The sequence below is a fragment of the Magnolia sinica genome, chromosome 11 (genome assembly GCF_029962835.1).
Source record: "Magnolia sinica isolate HGM2019 chromosome 11, MsV1, whole genome shotgun sequence".
NCBI lineage: Eukaryota > Viridiplantae > Streptophyta > Magnoliopsida > Magnoliales > Magnoliaceae > Magnolia > Magnolia sinica.
Window position 1 is genome coordinate 82,571,097 of NC_080583.1, and position 19,035 is coordinate 82,590,131.

The 19,035-nt window shown below is 41.2% G+C and overlaps 1 protein-coding gene across 7 annotated transcripts in view; it reads left to right on the forward strand.

Annotated features, from left to right (window-relative positions):
• The window catches only part of LOC131219523 (phosphatidylinositol 4-kinase alpha 1-like), a 63,546-nt gene extending 45,630 nt beyond the window's left edge, over positions 1-17,916 (forward strand). For 2 of the 7 annotated variants that reach the window (XM_058214712.1, XM_058214714.1), the window contains exons 12-15: positions 11,401-11,541; positions 12,448-12,656; positions 13,027-13,188; positions 17,358-17,916. In XM_058214712.1, coding sequence (XP_058070695.1) covers positions 11,401-11,541; positions 12,448-12,656; positions 13,027-13,188; positions 17,358-17,616 — 771 coding nt within the window. In that variant the 3' untranslated portion in view covers positions 17,617-17,916. Of the gene's footprint in view, positions 1-11,400; positions 11,542-12,439; positions 12,657-13,018; positions 13,189-15,893; positions 16,830-17,357 lie in introns of those variants that run through there. The other 5 variants (XR_009158245.1, XR_009158244.1, XR_009158243.1 and 2 more) reach the window with 5 other exon arrangements.
• Positions 17,917-19,035: the final 1,119 nt, after the last annotated feature.

Consider the following 19,035-nt stretch of genomic DNA (forward strand, 5'->3'; position numbering starts at 1 on the left):
AGCTACTAGGTTTAAGCATGACAATTTCATGTACCAATGGAAGTATGTCCTTGATCTTCTCATAAGGTCATCTGATACATCTATTGAAGTTAATCACCATCTCCACACTAAGTAGTTTAAGGCCCTCAGTGATCCTAATGTATATCATTGTTTGGTTGACAAGCTCATTTATTTGACTATAACTCATCTAGATATTATATGTGCAATGAGTTTGACAAGCTAGTTCATGTATGCTCTGTGCTTTCATCATCTCAAGGCAATTTATCATGTTCTTACATATTTAAAGCCTGGTCCTGGAAAAGGCCTGTTGTATTCTGGTTATGTTAACTCAATGTGAGTGGGTATTGTGTTGCATACTGGGTGGGTTCTTCAAATGATCGAAGGTCTACAAGTAGCTATTGTATCTTTGTGGGGGTAATCTCATCAGTTGGAAAAGCAAGAAACAAACAGTGGTCACCCATTTGTCTGTAGAAGCCGAATACCACGCTATGGCTTTTGCCCCATGTGAGATTATTTGACTTAAATATCTTCTTCTAGAAATGGGATTTAATGTTCCTACACATATTCCTCTACATTGCAATAATAAAGTTGCACTGCACATTGCCTCCAATCCAGTCTTCCATGAGGGAACAAACACATAGAAGTTGCTTGTTTGAGAAAAAGATCGCTGCCAAGCTCCTATGTACTCTGTTTATTTGTTCAAACCATAAGCTCGCGGATGTTCTCACCAAGGCAACAAATTCTTCTTAGTTCCACTGTATGTAACGCCCTGAAAATCGGGGGTCAAGCATAGACTCGACTCCCGAGTTCCAACGCATCACTTATGCAACATAGATAATGATGATTAAATGTTGTCCGTATTAGTGCCTTAAACATGGTAAGGATTATACCAAAACAACATATCATACTCCAGAGACAAGTGAATTTTGCAAGCGGAAGACTGTATTAGATGTATAAGATATATGAACTGTAGTAAGTCTCCGAAGTATGATCAGGTTACTAGGTTAAACATGTACATGTATACTTTCAAAATGTACAAAATGAGTATACATGTGTGCTTCAAAATACAATCATAACGAGTGTAGTGATATCTAGTCAGCATCCCTGTAAGCCCCATTGATCAGAACACGGTCTACATAGACACGCCTGATAGCTGCATATAGGAGAAACCCTCCTCATCATCCTCAAAGTCCGGCTCCGCCTCATAAGCATCGCCATCACCTGCAATTAAGACAGAGTCTGGTTGGTGTTTAAAACACCGTCCCCTAACGTGGAAGTGAGTGATCAACTCAGTGGAACCATAGAGCAAAGGTTAACATGTTATCAATTCAGTCAAGCAGTAATGATAAAGCAGACATATCAGACATTCCTAGATACTCTTATTAATGCAATAATGAAATGTAAGTATGATGCATGCCCTCGCCTACACTCCTTCGTGCAACACCATCTTACGGTTGCGGCATGCTTTCTTCCCTCTGTGCTCTTCAACCTGGGGCACATGCAGTGCGATGTAATGAGCATGATTACCGAGTTATTATTAGTCCCTTTCATACAGCAGGATTGGGAATCTAAGGTACCTCCCTTATATCAATTCCCAAATAATTATCCATTCTAGGGTCGTCAGTCCTAGTAAATCTCATACGATGATACAGTTCTTGGTCGCTGCAAAGGGCTCGTCACCTTATCAGTGCAGGCCTAGTGTACTCTTGTTGTTACGTAAGGGCTCGTCGCCTCTACGCAGTCTTAGTGTACGCTCGAGGTCACTACAAAGGGCTCGTCACCTTATCAGTGTAGGCCAACAGCTTGAATACAGTGTCTCATACCACCGTATTCGGCTCACGAGTCTGGGTTGCTCACTGGTCACTACGGGAAGGCTCGTCACCTCAGCGTAGGCCGACAGCTCGACCACAGTGTCCCATACCACCATGCCCGGCTCATTAGTCTTAGCGGATCGAGGTACCAAGGTTTAAAAGGGTTTTCACTGGTGAGTTTGGTACCTTAGATTCAAGCAGTAGCGTCCATACATGGTAAACATACATCGGGTCAATCGGGTTACTTGACGAGCTCGATTAGTACGAGCGCACATTGAGTTAATCGACATGAAGTGCGTAAGCACTTCGTGTGGCTTAACCACTACCGACATCCCAAGTACAGTTCGGATTCATCAATCACGTCCTGTGTGGCGAAACAACCTCAGCCACCTATTCGAAGCCTGTTACCGATTGCCTGGACTATTCCCCAGTCCCAAACACATTCAATTATAACAGATAATCATACAAGCTGATCAGAACAGTAATGGATCAACAATTCCAATCATATAAGCATGTGAGCATTTGATGGATTTCAACTTAAACATGAATTCACACATAGGCAGTGTCACGCCCCAAACTCGGAAACAGGGCTCACAAAATTCTCGATCGCCGAATCCGGCGCCGACAGCCTCCGTAGTACCCCATTCTTGGCTCCCGGCATCTATACACCAGATTCCGATCCTGGGATCCTACAAGGAGGATTTCAAGCATGATTTTGATTCAGTATAAGCATAACCAAGCATAATCCACGAACAATAGCCACAAGAACACCATCACAAAATCCACTATGATAAAAAACTTTTAAGTACAAGGCTATGAAAGGGAAATATAATATAATGAAAATAACCAAAAACTCCAGGAGCTCGGCTACACGCTCCAACTCTGACGAGGCTATGGCTGCGTCCTGGCGTCACCTGCGCGCATCTATCGTGCATTAACTTGTAGAAAGCTTAGAGGGTGGTGTAAGTGTGTGCACAAGGTGAGTGTCAAGCATTCAACGCAATGCCATAATCATATAATGTCGAAATAGGCGCAAGATCATGAATTATACGATATCAGAGTAAGCGAAAATACTGACAAGTCCATGAGTCAAACAATATCAGCATACGTCATATAGATCAGCTATGCAAATAAGGAGTCATAAAGAGTCAAATATCAAATGCTGAATATGCAATGCAATATACAAATTCCTGATGAGTTCACAAATAACGTCAACCATACATAGACCATATAAATGCAGAAACACAGTGACCCAAAATGTCATATGCCGCAGATGTAATGCAATATACGGTGCGAATGGAGTGACCATGCTAGAGTGTGAAGTCGGGGTGATAGTACGTAATATCGCAGGCTATGAGGCCCATCACAAGGGACTTCTATCCAAACCAGTCTCATACCTAATTTGGATAGTCAGACTCAATGTGGTAAACTCCTGATCTCAGGTTAGTCGCGCCCCCTAACCGAAATCCTGGCTATTGCGAATGTACACCTAACCAATAGTTGCATACCACCAACCCGAGTGGATAGTGAATGAATGGATGAATAAGTATGCAACCCCTGCCCAATAAGTCCACATGTTAGTAAAGTTCATCTCTAGGATCATCACCGGAGTCTAGTACACTCTACACCAACTTGCCGTCCCATCAAGCGCACAACTGGGTAAGTGGAAAAGACCTCACTATCCGCCTGGCCAGTAGTTGGCCAATATCTACCCGGCATGTCGATAGCGAACCCATTCACGAGCTGGTCAAACTTAGCCTAGCTATGTCTACTCCCTCAGGCGGGTAGGGCCACACCCCCTCCCAACCGACCACGACACAGTGGAAGACGCGGCCTACTGGTATACGACCCTCATGAGCTCATACATATCCACTCGGTCTCGACGTTGGGGCGTCCTCTGGTACCAAGAGGGTTTAGGAATTTTCACCCAGGGCCATCTATGGCAGCCTGATGCTAGAACAAATTTTCGGTATCCCGTCTGGCCATCCACGATATGCCTGTGGAGGCTACAGCCCTGATGTCGATAGGGCTACAACACACAATGCAAGATGCATGAGTCATACAATCCAGTCATGCATCAATCCTGCGCATGCCGTGCGCTCATGTGAGATAACCTTCGCCTATCAGGGAGTCTCATATCAACTTGCCCAATGATATATGTAATGGTTAATCACATCTCATAACAAACATGCAGATGATGCGTATGGGCATGTATCATGATGTTATGTTGTCACGTACTCATAATCGGTATCAATAACCGGTATCGACAATCAAACTCAGCAATGTGGACATTTAACTAATATTGCCCCCAAGGAATGGGCCACATAAAGCCTAACATATAATGGGCCCATGGCCTCATACAAGGGCCAAATATACAACACCATGGGCCTCACTCAAGAGCTTAATACAAATCACGATGGGCCTTTCACGTGGTCCATACATTACAATGGGCTCTATCGCCTGCCCCTCAATGCATCACATTGGGCCTCTTCTCATAGGCCTCATATACATCACATTGGGCCTTAAACATGGGCTGAATGTACATCACAATGGGCCTCAAATATGGGCCGTATATACATCACATTAAGCCTCGACAATCGGCCTCAATATCTTGCCTCGACAATCGGAATCGGCAATCAGAATCAGCCACGATCACTAATCAGCAATCGGCCACGACAATCGGAATTGATCAATAATCGGCCTTGGTGATCGAAATCGGCAGTCGGCTACGATAATCGGAATCAATCGGTAATCGGCCTCGATAATTGGCCGATCAAGGCCTAAGGGAAGGTCACAATGTGGACATTCAACCATCATCGCCCATCAATGTGGACATTTAACCAACATTGCTCCCAAGGAGTGGCCCACATAGAGGTGAACATAAAGTGGGCCCATGGCCTCGCACAAGGGCCTGATACACATCACTATGGGCCGCATCAATGGGCCTTGTATATATCAAAGTGGGCCTTAACAACTGGCCATAGATACATCAAGATGGGTCTAATCACATGGGCTTGATATATATCAAAGTGGGCCTCAACCACGGGCCACAAATACATCAAGATGGGCCTAATCACATGGGCCAATCAAATGGGCCGAGTCAAATGGGCCCCCAAATACATCAAATCGGGTTTCATCAAGTGAGCCCCAAATACATCAAATCAGCCTCATCAAGTGAGCCCCAAATACATCAAATCAGCCTCATCAAGTGAGCCCCAAATACATCAAATCAGCCTCATCAAGTGAGCCCCAAATACCTAAAATGGGTCATGCCAATGGGCCGATTCAAAATCATTCATCCATTGTTATAATTCATTAAAGGACTTATAAAAAAATGACTATTCATAAGGCCATAATGACCTGAACAGTGAGGAGGAACAAATATCATATTGATTCAAAACTCCTTTAACTCAAAAAGGGTTTCAATGGTAGACTTTTAATCCTCACTTTACTGTAGTGTGGTCCACCTGATACCAAGATCTGCCTCATTTTATTTTTTATTTTTTTTGTCTCAAGCCGTGAGATGGGCTTTCAAAATAGTTGGATGGTTTGGATGCAACGCATGCATCATGGTGGGTCCCATGTGGGGCTAACCATAATGTTTATTTTCCATCCAACCTGTTGACAAGGTCACACATCCATGGGGGCCCACCATAATGTTTGTTTTCCGTCCAACCCATTGATAAGGTCACACGTGACCTGGGGCCCACCATAATGTTTATTTTCATCCAATCTGTTCAAAGGTCATACGGACCCAGGTGAAGTGGAAAAACAAATTTCATATTGATTTAAAACTTCTGACCCAAAAGGATTTCAATGGCAGACGTGCAATCCTCCTTCTTTCTTGTAGTGTGGGCCACCTGAGTTGTATATGGCTGATTTTTGGGAGGGGAGACCCACTGCACCAAGGGGCCCTCCAAATGCACGGTGTGGATATCCACACCCATCACGGTGGGGCCCACGGCTGGGACCCGCAGTCCCTGCCCGCACCCATCCTCGCCGCAACAGCGCTGATGCCGCTGGCGTCATCTGTCAGCAGCAGCAGCAGCTGCCGCTGTTATGCAAATTTTTTTTTTTTGAAAATTTTGATTTTTGGGGTTTTCTCATGTGTGGGGCCCGCATCGGTCAGATCCACACCAGCCATTGGATCCTACGGCTCATTACATGCTAAATGAGCCCAATATCCGAGGTATTTTGGCGTATGGAAAACTTCAAAGTGCATTTTAATGGTGAGAACCCCTATTCTCTACACTATGGGCCGCCAAATAATCTGAATGGCTTCATTTTTCGGCTCAACACCTAAAGTTAGCTGAAGAATGGAATGGACAGTGTGGATTTAATTTTTGCATCAAGGTAGGGCCTACCTAAGTAGCCCACCCAAAAAGCTCCCTTTTTTTTTTGTTAGCTTGTAAGTACACACCCTTGTCAGTACATGCACTCCATGTTAGACCCCTGCCTCACGTCTAGCATCCAGAGACGCTGGACGGCTTGGATAAACACAGAATCATGGTGGGTCCCACATGTACGTGGCCCACCTATTTGGATCTCCTGATGTTTGTGTTTTTCCTTCCGTCCAGGCCCACTAATAGGCTGGATTGCGTAGTTCCAACACATTCATCAGGTGGGTCCCACATGAAGGTAAATGGATAAAATATATGCTCCATGGTGGGACACACACACTAGATGAGCCACCCACCCCTTCATCATCATCATCCTATAGAGATAGAGAGAGAGAGAAAGAAAGAGAGAGACGGTGATAGAGGGACCCCGCCACTATGGGCCCCTCATAAATACATTATATACATCAAAATGGGTCCCACCAACAAGTGGGCCCTAAAACAAGAATTAACAGTGGATCACCCACCTGTTGACCTCCTCCTTGACCCCCTTGCACTCCTATGCTCCTTGCCTTCACTATTGATGGTGGTTGATGGGGTTTTGATGGTGGGGATGGGAGATGAGAGGGTGGGCCACACTTGGCTTGGGAGAGAGAAGCTTGGACGTATGGAATGTTGTTGCTTGAGAGTGAAGAGATGGAATGAGAGAGAGAATAATAAAAAGGATGATTGGAGTGGTGGGTGAAAGGAAGTGTGATGGGAGGTATGGCCTTAGTTGAAAATGGTGTGAAAGAGGGATGGTTAGGGGAGGGAAGTGTTGACTTATGGTAAAGGAATGAGTGGTCATGTGTACTTGTTGTTGGGTGAGGTGGCATTGAGGTAAGGTGGTGTACTTGACTTAATTTGATGGGACATATTGCAGAGAATCCCTCGAAATTCGTAACGCGCGGCATTTTTCTCGAAATGAACGCAGGCCCACATCTCCTCACCTGAGTATCGGTTCGGTGCGAGAGTCGCGGCGTTGGAACCGCGGCGACAGCGCGGTCGCTAGGGTATAAGTTTCGGATTGAGCCGACTTCGGTATACAGGACCCGTCTTAAGATCACGTGCAAACGTCGGATATAGGTCGAGGGTTGCCGAAATTTGACAGGGAGGACCGCGGAAGCATACGGAACGGTATGAACTAGGATATGGGTCTTACAGGCAGTGTCTAAGTAAAACAGACAAAGAATATAAGTTACATGGAGGATATCATACACATCGTTAAGATAGTTGAGAATCTCTTCTCAACACCTATATAAAGTACAATTTATTACACACTTGTTCATTCAGACATTTTTACAAACACTTAGACTACATATTTCAACATACATGACGTATGTTGGTGATAGCACATATTAGGGCAAATCCTTTCGCCAAGGAGTTGTTACACATACAACTAGCATAAATATACGACAATTAATCATGGCAAGCACACGTTCAAATTCCATACGTATACGATACTTTCTACCTATACATGGAATACTCTAAACTCAATATAGTTCATATATATCAGAAACGCGATACAAACATCGCATTTGGCATGTGAAATTGCACCCACATCAGTAATAAACCATTAACCGACATTGAAAGCCTTGAAAACCATAACCTATATGTTTATAGTCCGCACCTTTCACCGGTAGACTCGTAACGAATTCAGTTTTAAAGCTAAGTCTTTGTCTACGACAGATTGGCAACCTATAGCATAAATTAGGTTAGCTATTTCATAACTTACACTATCTGAAACTCTAAAATAGATTAGGGTTAGGTTTTCTTACCTAAGAACGGGATTGGTATCGCCCATATAGCGACACAGGAGTGGTGGCTAAGCACGTGGAGCGTCAGGGAAAGATCCCAACATCTATCTCTCACACACTCTCTCTCTCTTCCTCACTTTCTTCTTCTCTTTTCTCTCTTCTTTCCCTTAGGGTTTGCAAAATTCGTATGGCATATGAGAGGGAGTGTTTAAGGTCCTTATATAGGCCCAGGTTTGATGAGAATGGCCCCAGGGCCAAGGTATACTTAGGTTATATCCAAATACGGACCGTTCCGGTCCAACGGAGCACTTCTGGTGGCCCCTTTTCCACGTGCGGTCGAACTTAAACTCCCTGACCATGGATCTAGGTCAGGCTGAGTTTTCGGTCCAATCGGATTTACAGATCGACCGTGGCAGACCAGTTTCAGTTTAACGGTCACCGGCACTCGATCAGGACCACAAGTTCACTACCATGTATGGGAAATTTCTCCTAATCCGAGGGTGTATTTGGGTCAGATTCTGACGGTCTGAATCCTTATATTTAGCCCGCAAGCGACACGACTCAATTTACTTAAGTTTGAATTTTTATTTCTAAAACATTCACATTTCTCACACACTTTGCTCCAGGCTCAAGTTGTGCATTTCTAGACACAATCAAGACTTGATTTCCGAGGGGGTTGTCAAGTCCAGTAATGCGGTCATATCCATATAGTTTCGAGGTAATCGGACTTTCGACGTGCGGTCCAGGTCCGATACGGAGTTTCGGTGTGCTCCCGAGGTTTTGAGATGGATCCTAAGTTTCAAGATAATGTAGCGTTAATGATTCTACTCATTTTGAGTCTTGTAGTTCGTATTTAAAGTAGTTCGAGCTAATTCTATTGATTGTTCAGTTTAGCACTTAACTAAATCGTGCCCTAATTACGATAGAATAAGGTCCTAGGGCAGTTCTACGCCCCTTTCTGGCACTTTTAGTTGGTATATTATTTTAATTATTTTTTTAATAGTTCATCATTAAGTCCACTTCATTTCTACCAAATTTCATTAGATTTCGTGTTGTAGAAAAATTTTAAAAATTCCTGAAGCAGCAGCTGTCCAAACTAATGATTTTCGGATAGTTGTCACAACGACCTATATTTAACTACATTAAGTATTTTATTATATTTTTCACTTATTTTTATATGACATTAGACTTATCAAGCTTCAATCTGGCTTTTGAATCACCTAAATCGGAGTTATAACGAGGGAGATATGATTTTTCAAAGTCGAATATACATTGCAGAATTTTTCTGCCGAAAACGGGCCGTCGGCCCACTTGGCGGCCCCTCACCGGTCGCTGGACTTTGGGGCGATGGCTCGCCCCAGGGGTGATGTCCCCCCCCGGGGGGTGCCGGATACATGCGAGACCCACCTCGAGTCCCCCCGAATTGTGTCGTTTGGGCCCCCGAGTCCGTCGAGGCATTATCGGGTCTCATTTGTAAACCAGAATGAGTTATTTGACTGCAATATATGATTTTGGGGTAGGAGAAGCTAATCTATCTAAATAATCTATTTATTTCGTAAGATTCCAAAAATGTTAATAGTCAAAAGCCCATTTTATTTACGTATTTACCATTTAGAGTAAGTTTTAGTTTAAGTATTGTTCTTCATCATTTAAACTTTAGGATTAGTATCTAATATGAAAGTACGTAGAAAAATTTGAAGAATAAGGTGGTGAAAGGTGAGATTTTTGAAGGAAATGGGAGATTTTGACGGAAATGGGTTGAAAGGGGATTTGAGACTTTGGGATTGAGTTTTTGAGAAGTAATTAAGGTGTTAAGATCGACCCATTGCCTAAGTACGTCTAACTCCAAGTTGGCAAAAATCCGGGGTGTTACACTGTATGAGGACAAGCTGGGAATGCCAGCTTGAGGAGAGTGTAGAGATTGTGTGCATCATATTATTTTTACTCGAGAGTACCATATTTTGTTAGTTTAGAGGGCAGAGAATTGATCTCTCTTGCCACTTTCTTTTCCTCCTCTTTTTCTTTTTTTCTTTCTTCTTTTGAAGGACATCTTCTCTTCTCATTTCCCTCTTGGAAAGCATATTCTTCAGTTAGTATATGGCACTCTTTCTTATGTCCTTCACATTTGCTCAAGTCTGCCAATTGGGCTACAGATCACCTCTGCCTATTGTGTATGTCTTGGCTGAATTCCTGTTTCTTTGTGTGCTAAGAAACCACCCATCTGTCATGTGCTAGTGTTGAAGTTGAGTATTGTGTCATGGTATGGTTGCTGCCTGCTGCTGAGTTCACTTGGCTACAATGTTTACTTCGGGATGAATTGTCTGACTCCTATATTCTTTGTTGTGATAACGCTAGTGTTACATATATGGCAGCAAATGTCGACTTTCATGCACTCACAAAAAACATCAATCTTGACTACAAATTTTTCGTGAAAAAGATGCGTCGGAGTATATTCAAGCCATGACTGCTCCTCAGCGTTTGTGGATGGTTGTACTAGGGTGCTTCCTCAATATCGTCAACACTGGATATGTAGCAAATTGGGTGTTCAACCTTTGGTTGTACACTTTTTTTGAGGGGATATGCTAACAAATTGTGGTGTAATTTCTGAGGGTGTTCCTGTGATCTCTATGTACTTTGAAAGTTCTCTTGTAATTTATGTAAATCTTTTAGATAAGCCTAAGAAGATCTCTAGGATCTCTCTAGAAAAGCTTGAGAAGATTTCTAAAATCTTCTTAGATATACTTGAGAAGCCTATAAATACCACACCTTTGTATGCATTCAATTCATTCAACAAAGAAATCATCCCTATGCTTGAAGGTTCTTTTCAAAACAGGAGTTTGATATGAGTAGATAATATTGTAGATACTGAAATGCTTAGGCAACCTTATATATCTATTAGTGATGGCTATGAAGTAAGAAACCGTTGATAACATGTAACCATGGATTTGTAAATATGAGCTTAGGATTGATATCCAGAATTTATTTTGCTCTCTTAACATGGTTAGCTGTGCTAATGAAAAGGTCTGTGCCAGTCTCCGTGTCTCCTTGTGTGCATGTGTGTATATGCCTCTTAACAATTTTTTTTTTCCTTTTTCGTTTTTGTAGAAAATCAAGAAGGGAATCATTCGGAAAATCATCTTCGCAAATTTCTGTTTCTCAATTGATTAGATTTTCTAGAATTCAACAGGGAATTACAAACAAATATCTCATTGGAGGGGAAAAAATCATTATTTCCTAAGGAACAAGACTAATAAATTTTATGGAGTGTGCTATAGAATGCATGTTGTCCCTTCTGATGTTGGTTGACTCAACACTTAATAATTCTCTTGTACTTTTTCAACTTTTTAATCATTGTTTTTTTTCAACATTGTTTTTCTCAGTCTTGGTCATTAATCTTTGTAGATATATCTGCCTTGTTAAATTGGACAGCATAAATTAGAGTTCTTCCTATTCTAGGTTGGTGATGATTGTCGACAGGATGCTCTTGCTCTTCAAGTGATTTCACTCCTTAGAGACATTTTCGAAGCAGTTGGACTTAGTCTCTATCTATTTCCATTTGGCGTTATTCCAACTGGTCCCGGGAGCGGCATAATCGAGGTGAATGTGATTCCTTTTTTTTTCTTTTCTCTCTTTTTGAAGATTATTAACATCTTTATTCAGAGAATCATTTTTTTTTCTTTTCATTTTGAAGCATTGGCAGCAAATATAATCTCATTAGGAGCAAGCCATGATGCAAGAATCTTGTCGACTGGATGATCCTAACCCTTTGAATGTGGCCAGTGTTTTACAACCATCCATTGTTTGCAAGCCATAGATCTCATGGTTAGAAGCATTGAACCATAATGCTGCTTCGGAATAATAAGCAACAGCTGTTTCAAAATGATCCTTGGACCTATTTTATTTCTTCAATCAATCTTAACAGTCCATTTTCCATGCTATTGATTAGATGTTTACGATCATCCAGTTGGCATGATTTTTGCACCATGGCTTGCTCCTAGTTTTATGAAGATTGATGATAGGTCATCCCATATGTCATTCAAAAGCTTTTGGACATTGCTAACTTCCCATGCTAATGTCCCTAAGAAGGTGCACAAATTTTTATTATTATTATCTTGCATCATTTGTGATGAGACCCGAATCAATTCGTAGGATTTATATGACACAGTGTTAGAAATTTTAACTGGACCACCAACAAGATTAATTTGTGGAGATTTTAATGCACTAACTCTTGTCAAAATGGGACACGCACTTGGTCGGATTTATTCATGCATCCAATAACATGGTGTATAGACTTTTTCTTTCTTTTGCTTAACTTGTGTACTTAAAAAGGATTTTTCAAAACGTCAAGGGAACACACTTGGTGGGATTTATTCGTACATCCAATAACATGGTATAGATTTTTACTTTTATTATTTATTTATTTTTTGCTTAACTTACAAGCTTAGAAAGGATTTTCCAAATCATTGAGTCTCTTCATTTCTTTTAAACTCATTAGCTCTTCAGGTGGTCCCTAATGCGCGGAGCAGGAACCAGATGGGCAAAACCGCACATGCTGGTCTGTATGAAATTTTTCAGCAGGAATACGGTGCAGTTGGTTCTGCCGGTTTTGAGGCTGCCCGTAATAACTTCATCAGCAGCAGTGCCGGTTATGCCATTGCCAGCCTTTTGCTTCAAATTAAGGACCGAAACAGTGGCAATCTCCTTTTTGACAAGTATGCTTTACTATCATTTCCTTGATTATCTGAGTTGTACTAAACGTTTGTGCACCCTTTCCACACATACCTCTACGTTTGGCCATAGGTACCAACCTGGCAATAGTTTGGACCAACAATTTAGACTATCTGGCCCAAAAATCAGGCTGGCCGCATGTATACATTTGAATGCGGACAATTGACAATCTGTCTTTTTTTTTTTTAGATCTTTTTTTACATACATGTGTGGTGGTCAACCTGATGATTTGGTTGCTGGCTTTGATTTTTGGGCCAAATCATCTAGACAGCAGTGTGCACCAAATGCACAGCTCTTATGTTCTCAGGTAGAGGCACATAATCCAGTGACTAACTTCATTTTCTAGCTTCACAGTGTGGGAAGGCTTGTCCACATTGATTTCGGATTTCTCTTGGGGACATCACCCGCCAATAACATGGGCATTGAACGTGCACACTTTAAGCTTAGTCGCGGCATGACTAAATTGCTTGATCCATCTGGAGTGATGAAAAGCGACACCTGGATCCAATTTGTTAGGTAAGTTTGTCTTCTTTATTGAATGGTTTTGATCACATAAATTGATGCAACCAGTAAAGCTGGGCTGATCGGGTTGTGAATTTGTATATCGGAGTCAGAAAAATGGTGCCAAAGTGGGGGGGGGGGGGGGGGCGCGGCGGGCGAAAAGAAAAGAATATCAAGATTGCAACGGTGATCCCAAAAAAATCCACTAGTTTTAAAAATAGTAATCACCCCCCACTTTCTTCCATCAAAAGAACCAAGAAAACCTACAAATCTGTTTTGCACATGTGCGCGCGTGTGTTTGTGTTTGTGTGTGTGTGTGTGTGTGTTTTCAGAATAGCATAACAATGAGTCTATAGACTTGACATTGTAAAGAAATCTATAATCTAAAGGAAATTCCAAAATGCCTTGTGGATTAATTCTAATCTGCCCATGTGTAAGGGCATTTTGGTCAATTCAATTATTAAAAACAACGTAAGAATCAATTGGTCAAGGATAGTATTTAACAAAACTTCATTGTATTTTTTTATTTATTTTTAAATGGTCTTGTTGTATTTATTATTAGAAATATTAAAAATAAATTAAACCTCTTTTTTTTTTCTTTTCTAAAATGACTATCAAATCAGAATTTCCATTGGTATTATTTATTTACATATAAGGTGTTTTTTTTTTTTTTTAATTGTTATTGGAAATAAGGTTGTGAACTTAAGCCTAAGTGGCCATGTGTGCACGTGCACAGTAGTGCATCTCAAAGTTACCTAAACTGTCCAACGCAAAATGTCTTCTGTTCTGAATCCCATGATCCAAACAATGGATCATTTACAATCTGGATTGCTATTTTGACTGGCCCAGTGATTTACATTATTATTGTTGATTAGGTTGTTATTAGACATTTAAATTTAGAATGTAGTGATTTGTTGGTGTAATATCAGGCATGTGTAACATATAATACCAGGCATCCAGGATTCATAATAATAGCATTCATCATTTCATATATAAAATTCACATATAACTATATCATGTGTACTTAGTAGTATGTATTGGAGCGACCCATGTGATCCTAACCCTAGCATACCATGTATTGGATGAAGTAGCGTACTGTGTATCAGTTCCCATACCACATACCGGAATAACCCATGCTCCGGGTAATCTTTGTGCAACTGCATGTATTTATAAGACTCCATTTTGATGAAAGAAGATTGGACGAAGTCTGATTTCTTATTCGCTGATTCGTCGTGGTTCCAATTTATCTATCTTTATTTTTTTCATCGTCCTCTAGGAACTAAACCAAATGAGCCACAATTCTTTGGTCACCATTTTCTCCAAAAAAAAAAAAAAAAAGGTTTTACTTTGTATAGGGCATAAAATTTCAGTAGACATTGAATAGAGGATTCATAGAATCTTTTTTCAATTAATAAGTGTATAGTCTTGATGCACCATTGTCAAGCTGACTGATTGGCATGCTACTGAGGCTTTGGAAGTGGGAGTACTTCCTAACTGGTTAATCCTGCGTTTTTTTTTTTTTTTTTGAAAGGCAGTTTATCCTGTGACTGATGGTTTTGATCAACAAAATATGAATTGAAATTCTCATTGTACGCTTTGAATGTAAACCTTGGGTCAAATTAAATATTTGAGGATTGGCTCTTCATGACAGATGGCTTCCTACAGATTTTCCTACAAACAAATTCAAACAGAAAAAAGTGGTACCTATAGTTCTGTGATCTAGATCAGTGATCTGATAGGCCCCTCAAGGGATGGGGGTATGCTAGAGGAGATCCTATCCCTTGGATTTGTGGACTAGGAATAGACAGTTAAGTAAAAATCCAGCAATGGTCAAGAGAAATGGCAAAAGACTGGATGTCTAGGATATACCAATCTGGAAGATTTTCGGGGCATCCCCCATCTATGGTGGGCTCATATGATCAGCATCTGTATCACTGAACCATGCATCCAACTTGGACTTGGGACATGTCCTGTGCATCAAGGTCCTGTACTTAACTGTTAAAATTTCTTATTATGCTGAGCTGTCGGAACCAGGAAGTGTTTTCTCTATATTTTGCCCCTATTTGGTTGCCACCTAAAAATGATTTCATCTCATTTTAGTTAAGAGTAATTTTGCTATTGGAGATTTTGATGAGGATTAAAGATGATCTCGATAACCCATGATTTATGAACTGCACTAGCCTGACTCGTGTAAGCATGTGGACTGCCTGACTTGTGCCAGCTGAGCGCTATGTGGGACAAACATGCATCAGATCCACCCTGTCTGTCCATTAGGTATGCAGCTACATATTCACCATCGATCCTAAATATCTGTCCAGTTCAATACTTAGGTGGGCTAGACCAAGGGAACAATATAAAATCACGACTAAAACCTCTAAATTCATGTGGTGTGACCATTGTTCAGAGTATCGCCGATATTATCCGTATCTCCAGCTCGAAGATACCGACAACACCGGTAGCGATACCAATAACACTGGTAATCTTAAAAATTTCAGGTATCAACAATGTATCACTGAGTATTGCCAATATTTTTCGATTGTGTAAATTACAGGTGTCGCTGGAATCGCCAGTATATCGATCTCGCTAATATTTTCAACTGTGAAAATTCCAGGCGTCACTTGTATCGCCAATGTATCAACGATATTTTGATAATATCGCTAATGCATCAATATTTTAAAAAATCACTTTATTAAAAAAATTCCATTTCAATTTTTTTATAGGTGCATGGTTGTATACAATGTTCAAATTGTCAACGATAATATCAATCTTATTGCAATATTATGTTATCACAACATGGGTGATATCAAGACCACAATCTTTCGTTTTCTTTCCCATTGTCAATGATTTCTTGGCGAAATAGTCTTGTCGATATTCTGAAATATCGACGGATGTTTGGATGGAAAGTTGGATGGTTGGATTGATTTCTTACAACAACACATGCTTTTAGTTGGCCATTAAATGAAAACTTATTTTGCATGTTTTTTTTTTTTTTGCAACTTTTTTATCCCTGAATATGCAAATATGTGTATTTTAGCATCTCCTGAGTTTCACTTAAAAATTCCACCATTTTCCCTCAAAAAGTTTCCCCTCATTTCTAGTTATCGGCATTTATAATGGTGATATCGATATTGTTTCTGTATCCCCGGCCAGAGAAACTTGTAGTGATACTGATACTTCGAACACTAGGTGCGTGACCCACACGAGTCTATGAATGTGCTGATTTTTGGGAATCTGTTTCTCCTGGTGTAGCACTTTAGATGAGTGGATTGGATGAGAAATACACACCATGGTTTTTTGAACCCCCCACAATTTGGATGATTTTAATGGGGGGACTTCCCATCTTAATTGTTTCCATGCGTAGCCCACCCAGGCGTTGAATTGGCCTGATTTTTATGCCCCTGTCCAAATAAAGGGTTTGTCACCTGATGGACCAGGTGGATTCATCTACATGAAGTCATTCTAGCCATGTCAGCGAAAGCCACAACCCACATCTGCCTGCAAAAATCACACAAACCTTTCCCATAATTTCTCTAAACTATGATCTCTAATACATAACCACTGTTAACTAAAATGGCATGAAATCATTTCTAAGTGGGCCTAGGGACAAGTAACTTAAAACCTTTTTTTTTTTTTTTGAAAGATTCCTGAAAATGTGTAACTGAAATTTCTAAAGCTCTGCTGAATCAAACCCAGAAGTTTGAAAACCAAGTTCTATCCTTGAATACACACACACACACACACACACACGGAAACGCTCACCTGCGAACCAGTTCGTACGTACTACGTACGAACTTTTTTGAGAACCCATCCTACGTGATGTGGATCCAAAATCTGAACCGTTCATGTGAAGCAGCACCTTCTGAAACCCCCCAGGCCTAAGTTTTGCCTTGATCTAAAACTTTGATGGGCCATGAAAAATGAAAACAGTTCCCTTGATTTGCATTTCTCTTTGCTATGGCCCACCAGAATATTAGATCGGGGTGAAATTTCGTCACATGGGGTTTTATGGGATTCCGCATCACATGGACCGTTCAGATTAGACATCCATGGCACGTGTGAAAAGGTGCGCACGTGCGTAGGTGCGCAAGATATATAGAGAGAGAGAGAGAGAGAGAGAGAGAGAGAGAGAGAGAGCTGTGTAAGATCTTGATTGGTTTTCACTTTGCCTGCAACAACCAATGCAGCCTATGTGTAAAGGGATACCTTGCAGCCCGCCGGTACATGGACGAGATAATCAGCCCCGTGTTGCTAATGGTCGACAGCGGGCTCCCTTGCTTTAGGAGGGGCGACACTGTAAAAAATCTTCGCAAGCGGTTCCATCCTGAGATGAGCGAACGCCGGGCAGCAAAGTTCATGATCCGTGCATGCACTGAGGCCTACAACAACTGGACCACTGGTGCCTACGACGTAATGCAGAATTTGCAGCGTGGCATTAAGGGATGACATAAGGCCTATCGGATCAGAAGAAGCATGTACCAGTTCATCACACATCAGGACTGATTTTAATCCCACGAATCATGCAGGTGAATCTCTAGCCATGAGTTTTTTGGAAGATGGTTTTGTTTTAATTTCAGTTCTTTTGTTTGAGAATATGCAGTTATGATTTTCTAAATGTTCAGCCACAGTTGTAATCCTTCCTCTTGAGATAAGGAAAGATGCACTGGTTGTATCTATCATTTCACATAACCAAATGAAAAGATGATTCCTCATCATCACAGCCAGTTGTATGGCTTTTGGTTCTTATAGTCTCTTCTGTTGGATAAATTTTCATTGCCACCTGAAAAAATAAAAATAAAAATAAAAATAAAAAAATCACATTACGTCTATGTTGCGATAACTCAAGCCCGGTGTGAAAAGCCCCTACATTAATCACTCCCGTGAAGAGTCTCAAACACGAGACCACCCACTTTGAAACCACTTTATGCGGGACAATTAACCACATGATCTAAAAGCTCAAATTGATAAATCATGGCGAATTAATCCCTTAATCTCATAGCCCAGGCCTCACATCGCATGGATTAGGACCTCAGCCGAACCCCCTTTGTGGGCCCACTTCACATGGATACCGCTTCACACAGATGGGGCCCATCTCACACGGGCCAACCACCCCGAGTGTGCCCACGCAGCCTGCAAGCAACCCCACTGTGTGAAAATGCCTCTGCATTACTTATACTCACTTATATGCAATTATACAAAGTTCTACACTCTTATACACAATTAGAATCACTTACACGTAGTCAATCAGGGTTAGTCTACAAGTTGCTTATTGTTATACAAAGTTAATAATAATTATAATTTCAACTGTACGTCGGTTTTAAAAAATGTGGCCCACCTGATTATTGGACCAGAGTATTGAAATAGCGACTCCCTTCTAATCAATGGATTGGATCTCGTATTCATGTTGCCAAGCAAGCATGTGGGTTAATATGGGAATTAGAAAAAAAAGGTTCATTAGAGAAGACTATTTACTCTGGTAGTGTGATGGATGGTACACAGGTATATGGACAGTCCAACCCATTGATCCAGACCGTTCATTAGGTCCAGCATCTGTTTCATGGGTTGCCATGCAAACATCACTTCTCTGACGAATATGGTGATATGATAAATAGCCTTTAATATGGACGATCAAGATCATTCGCACAAGTAGGTTTACTCATCAATTTGATCCATATAGTACCCATATCTTGGCTAACCGGGTCCAGGTCTAGTTCTTGAAGACCCAGATCCAGATCCGCTCGGGTGCATTTACTCATTGGGTACCCATCAACTCTAGGTTTTATGTTGAGTTTGGAACGCATAAGAGCATCTACGTGGTTCAGTCAACCCAATGGATGGATTAGATTGTATGCACATGTGCAACTT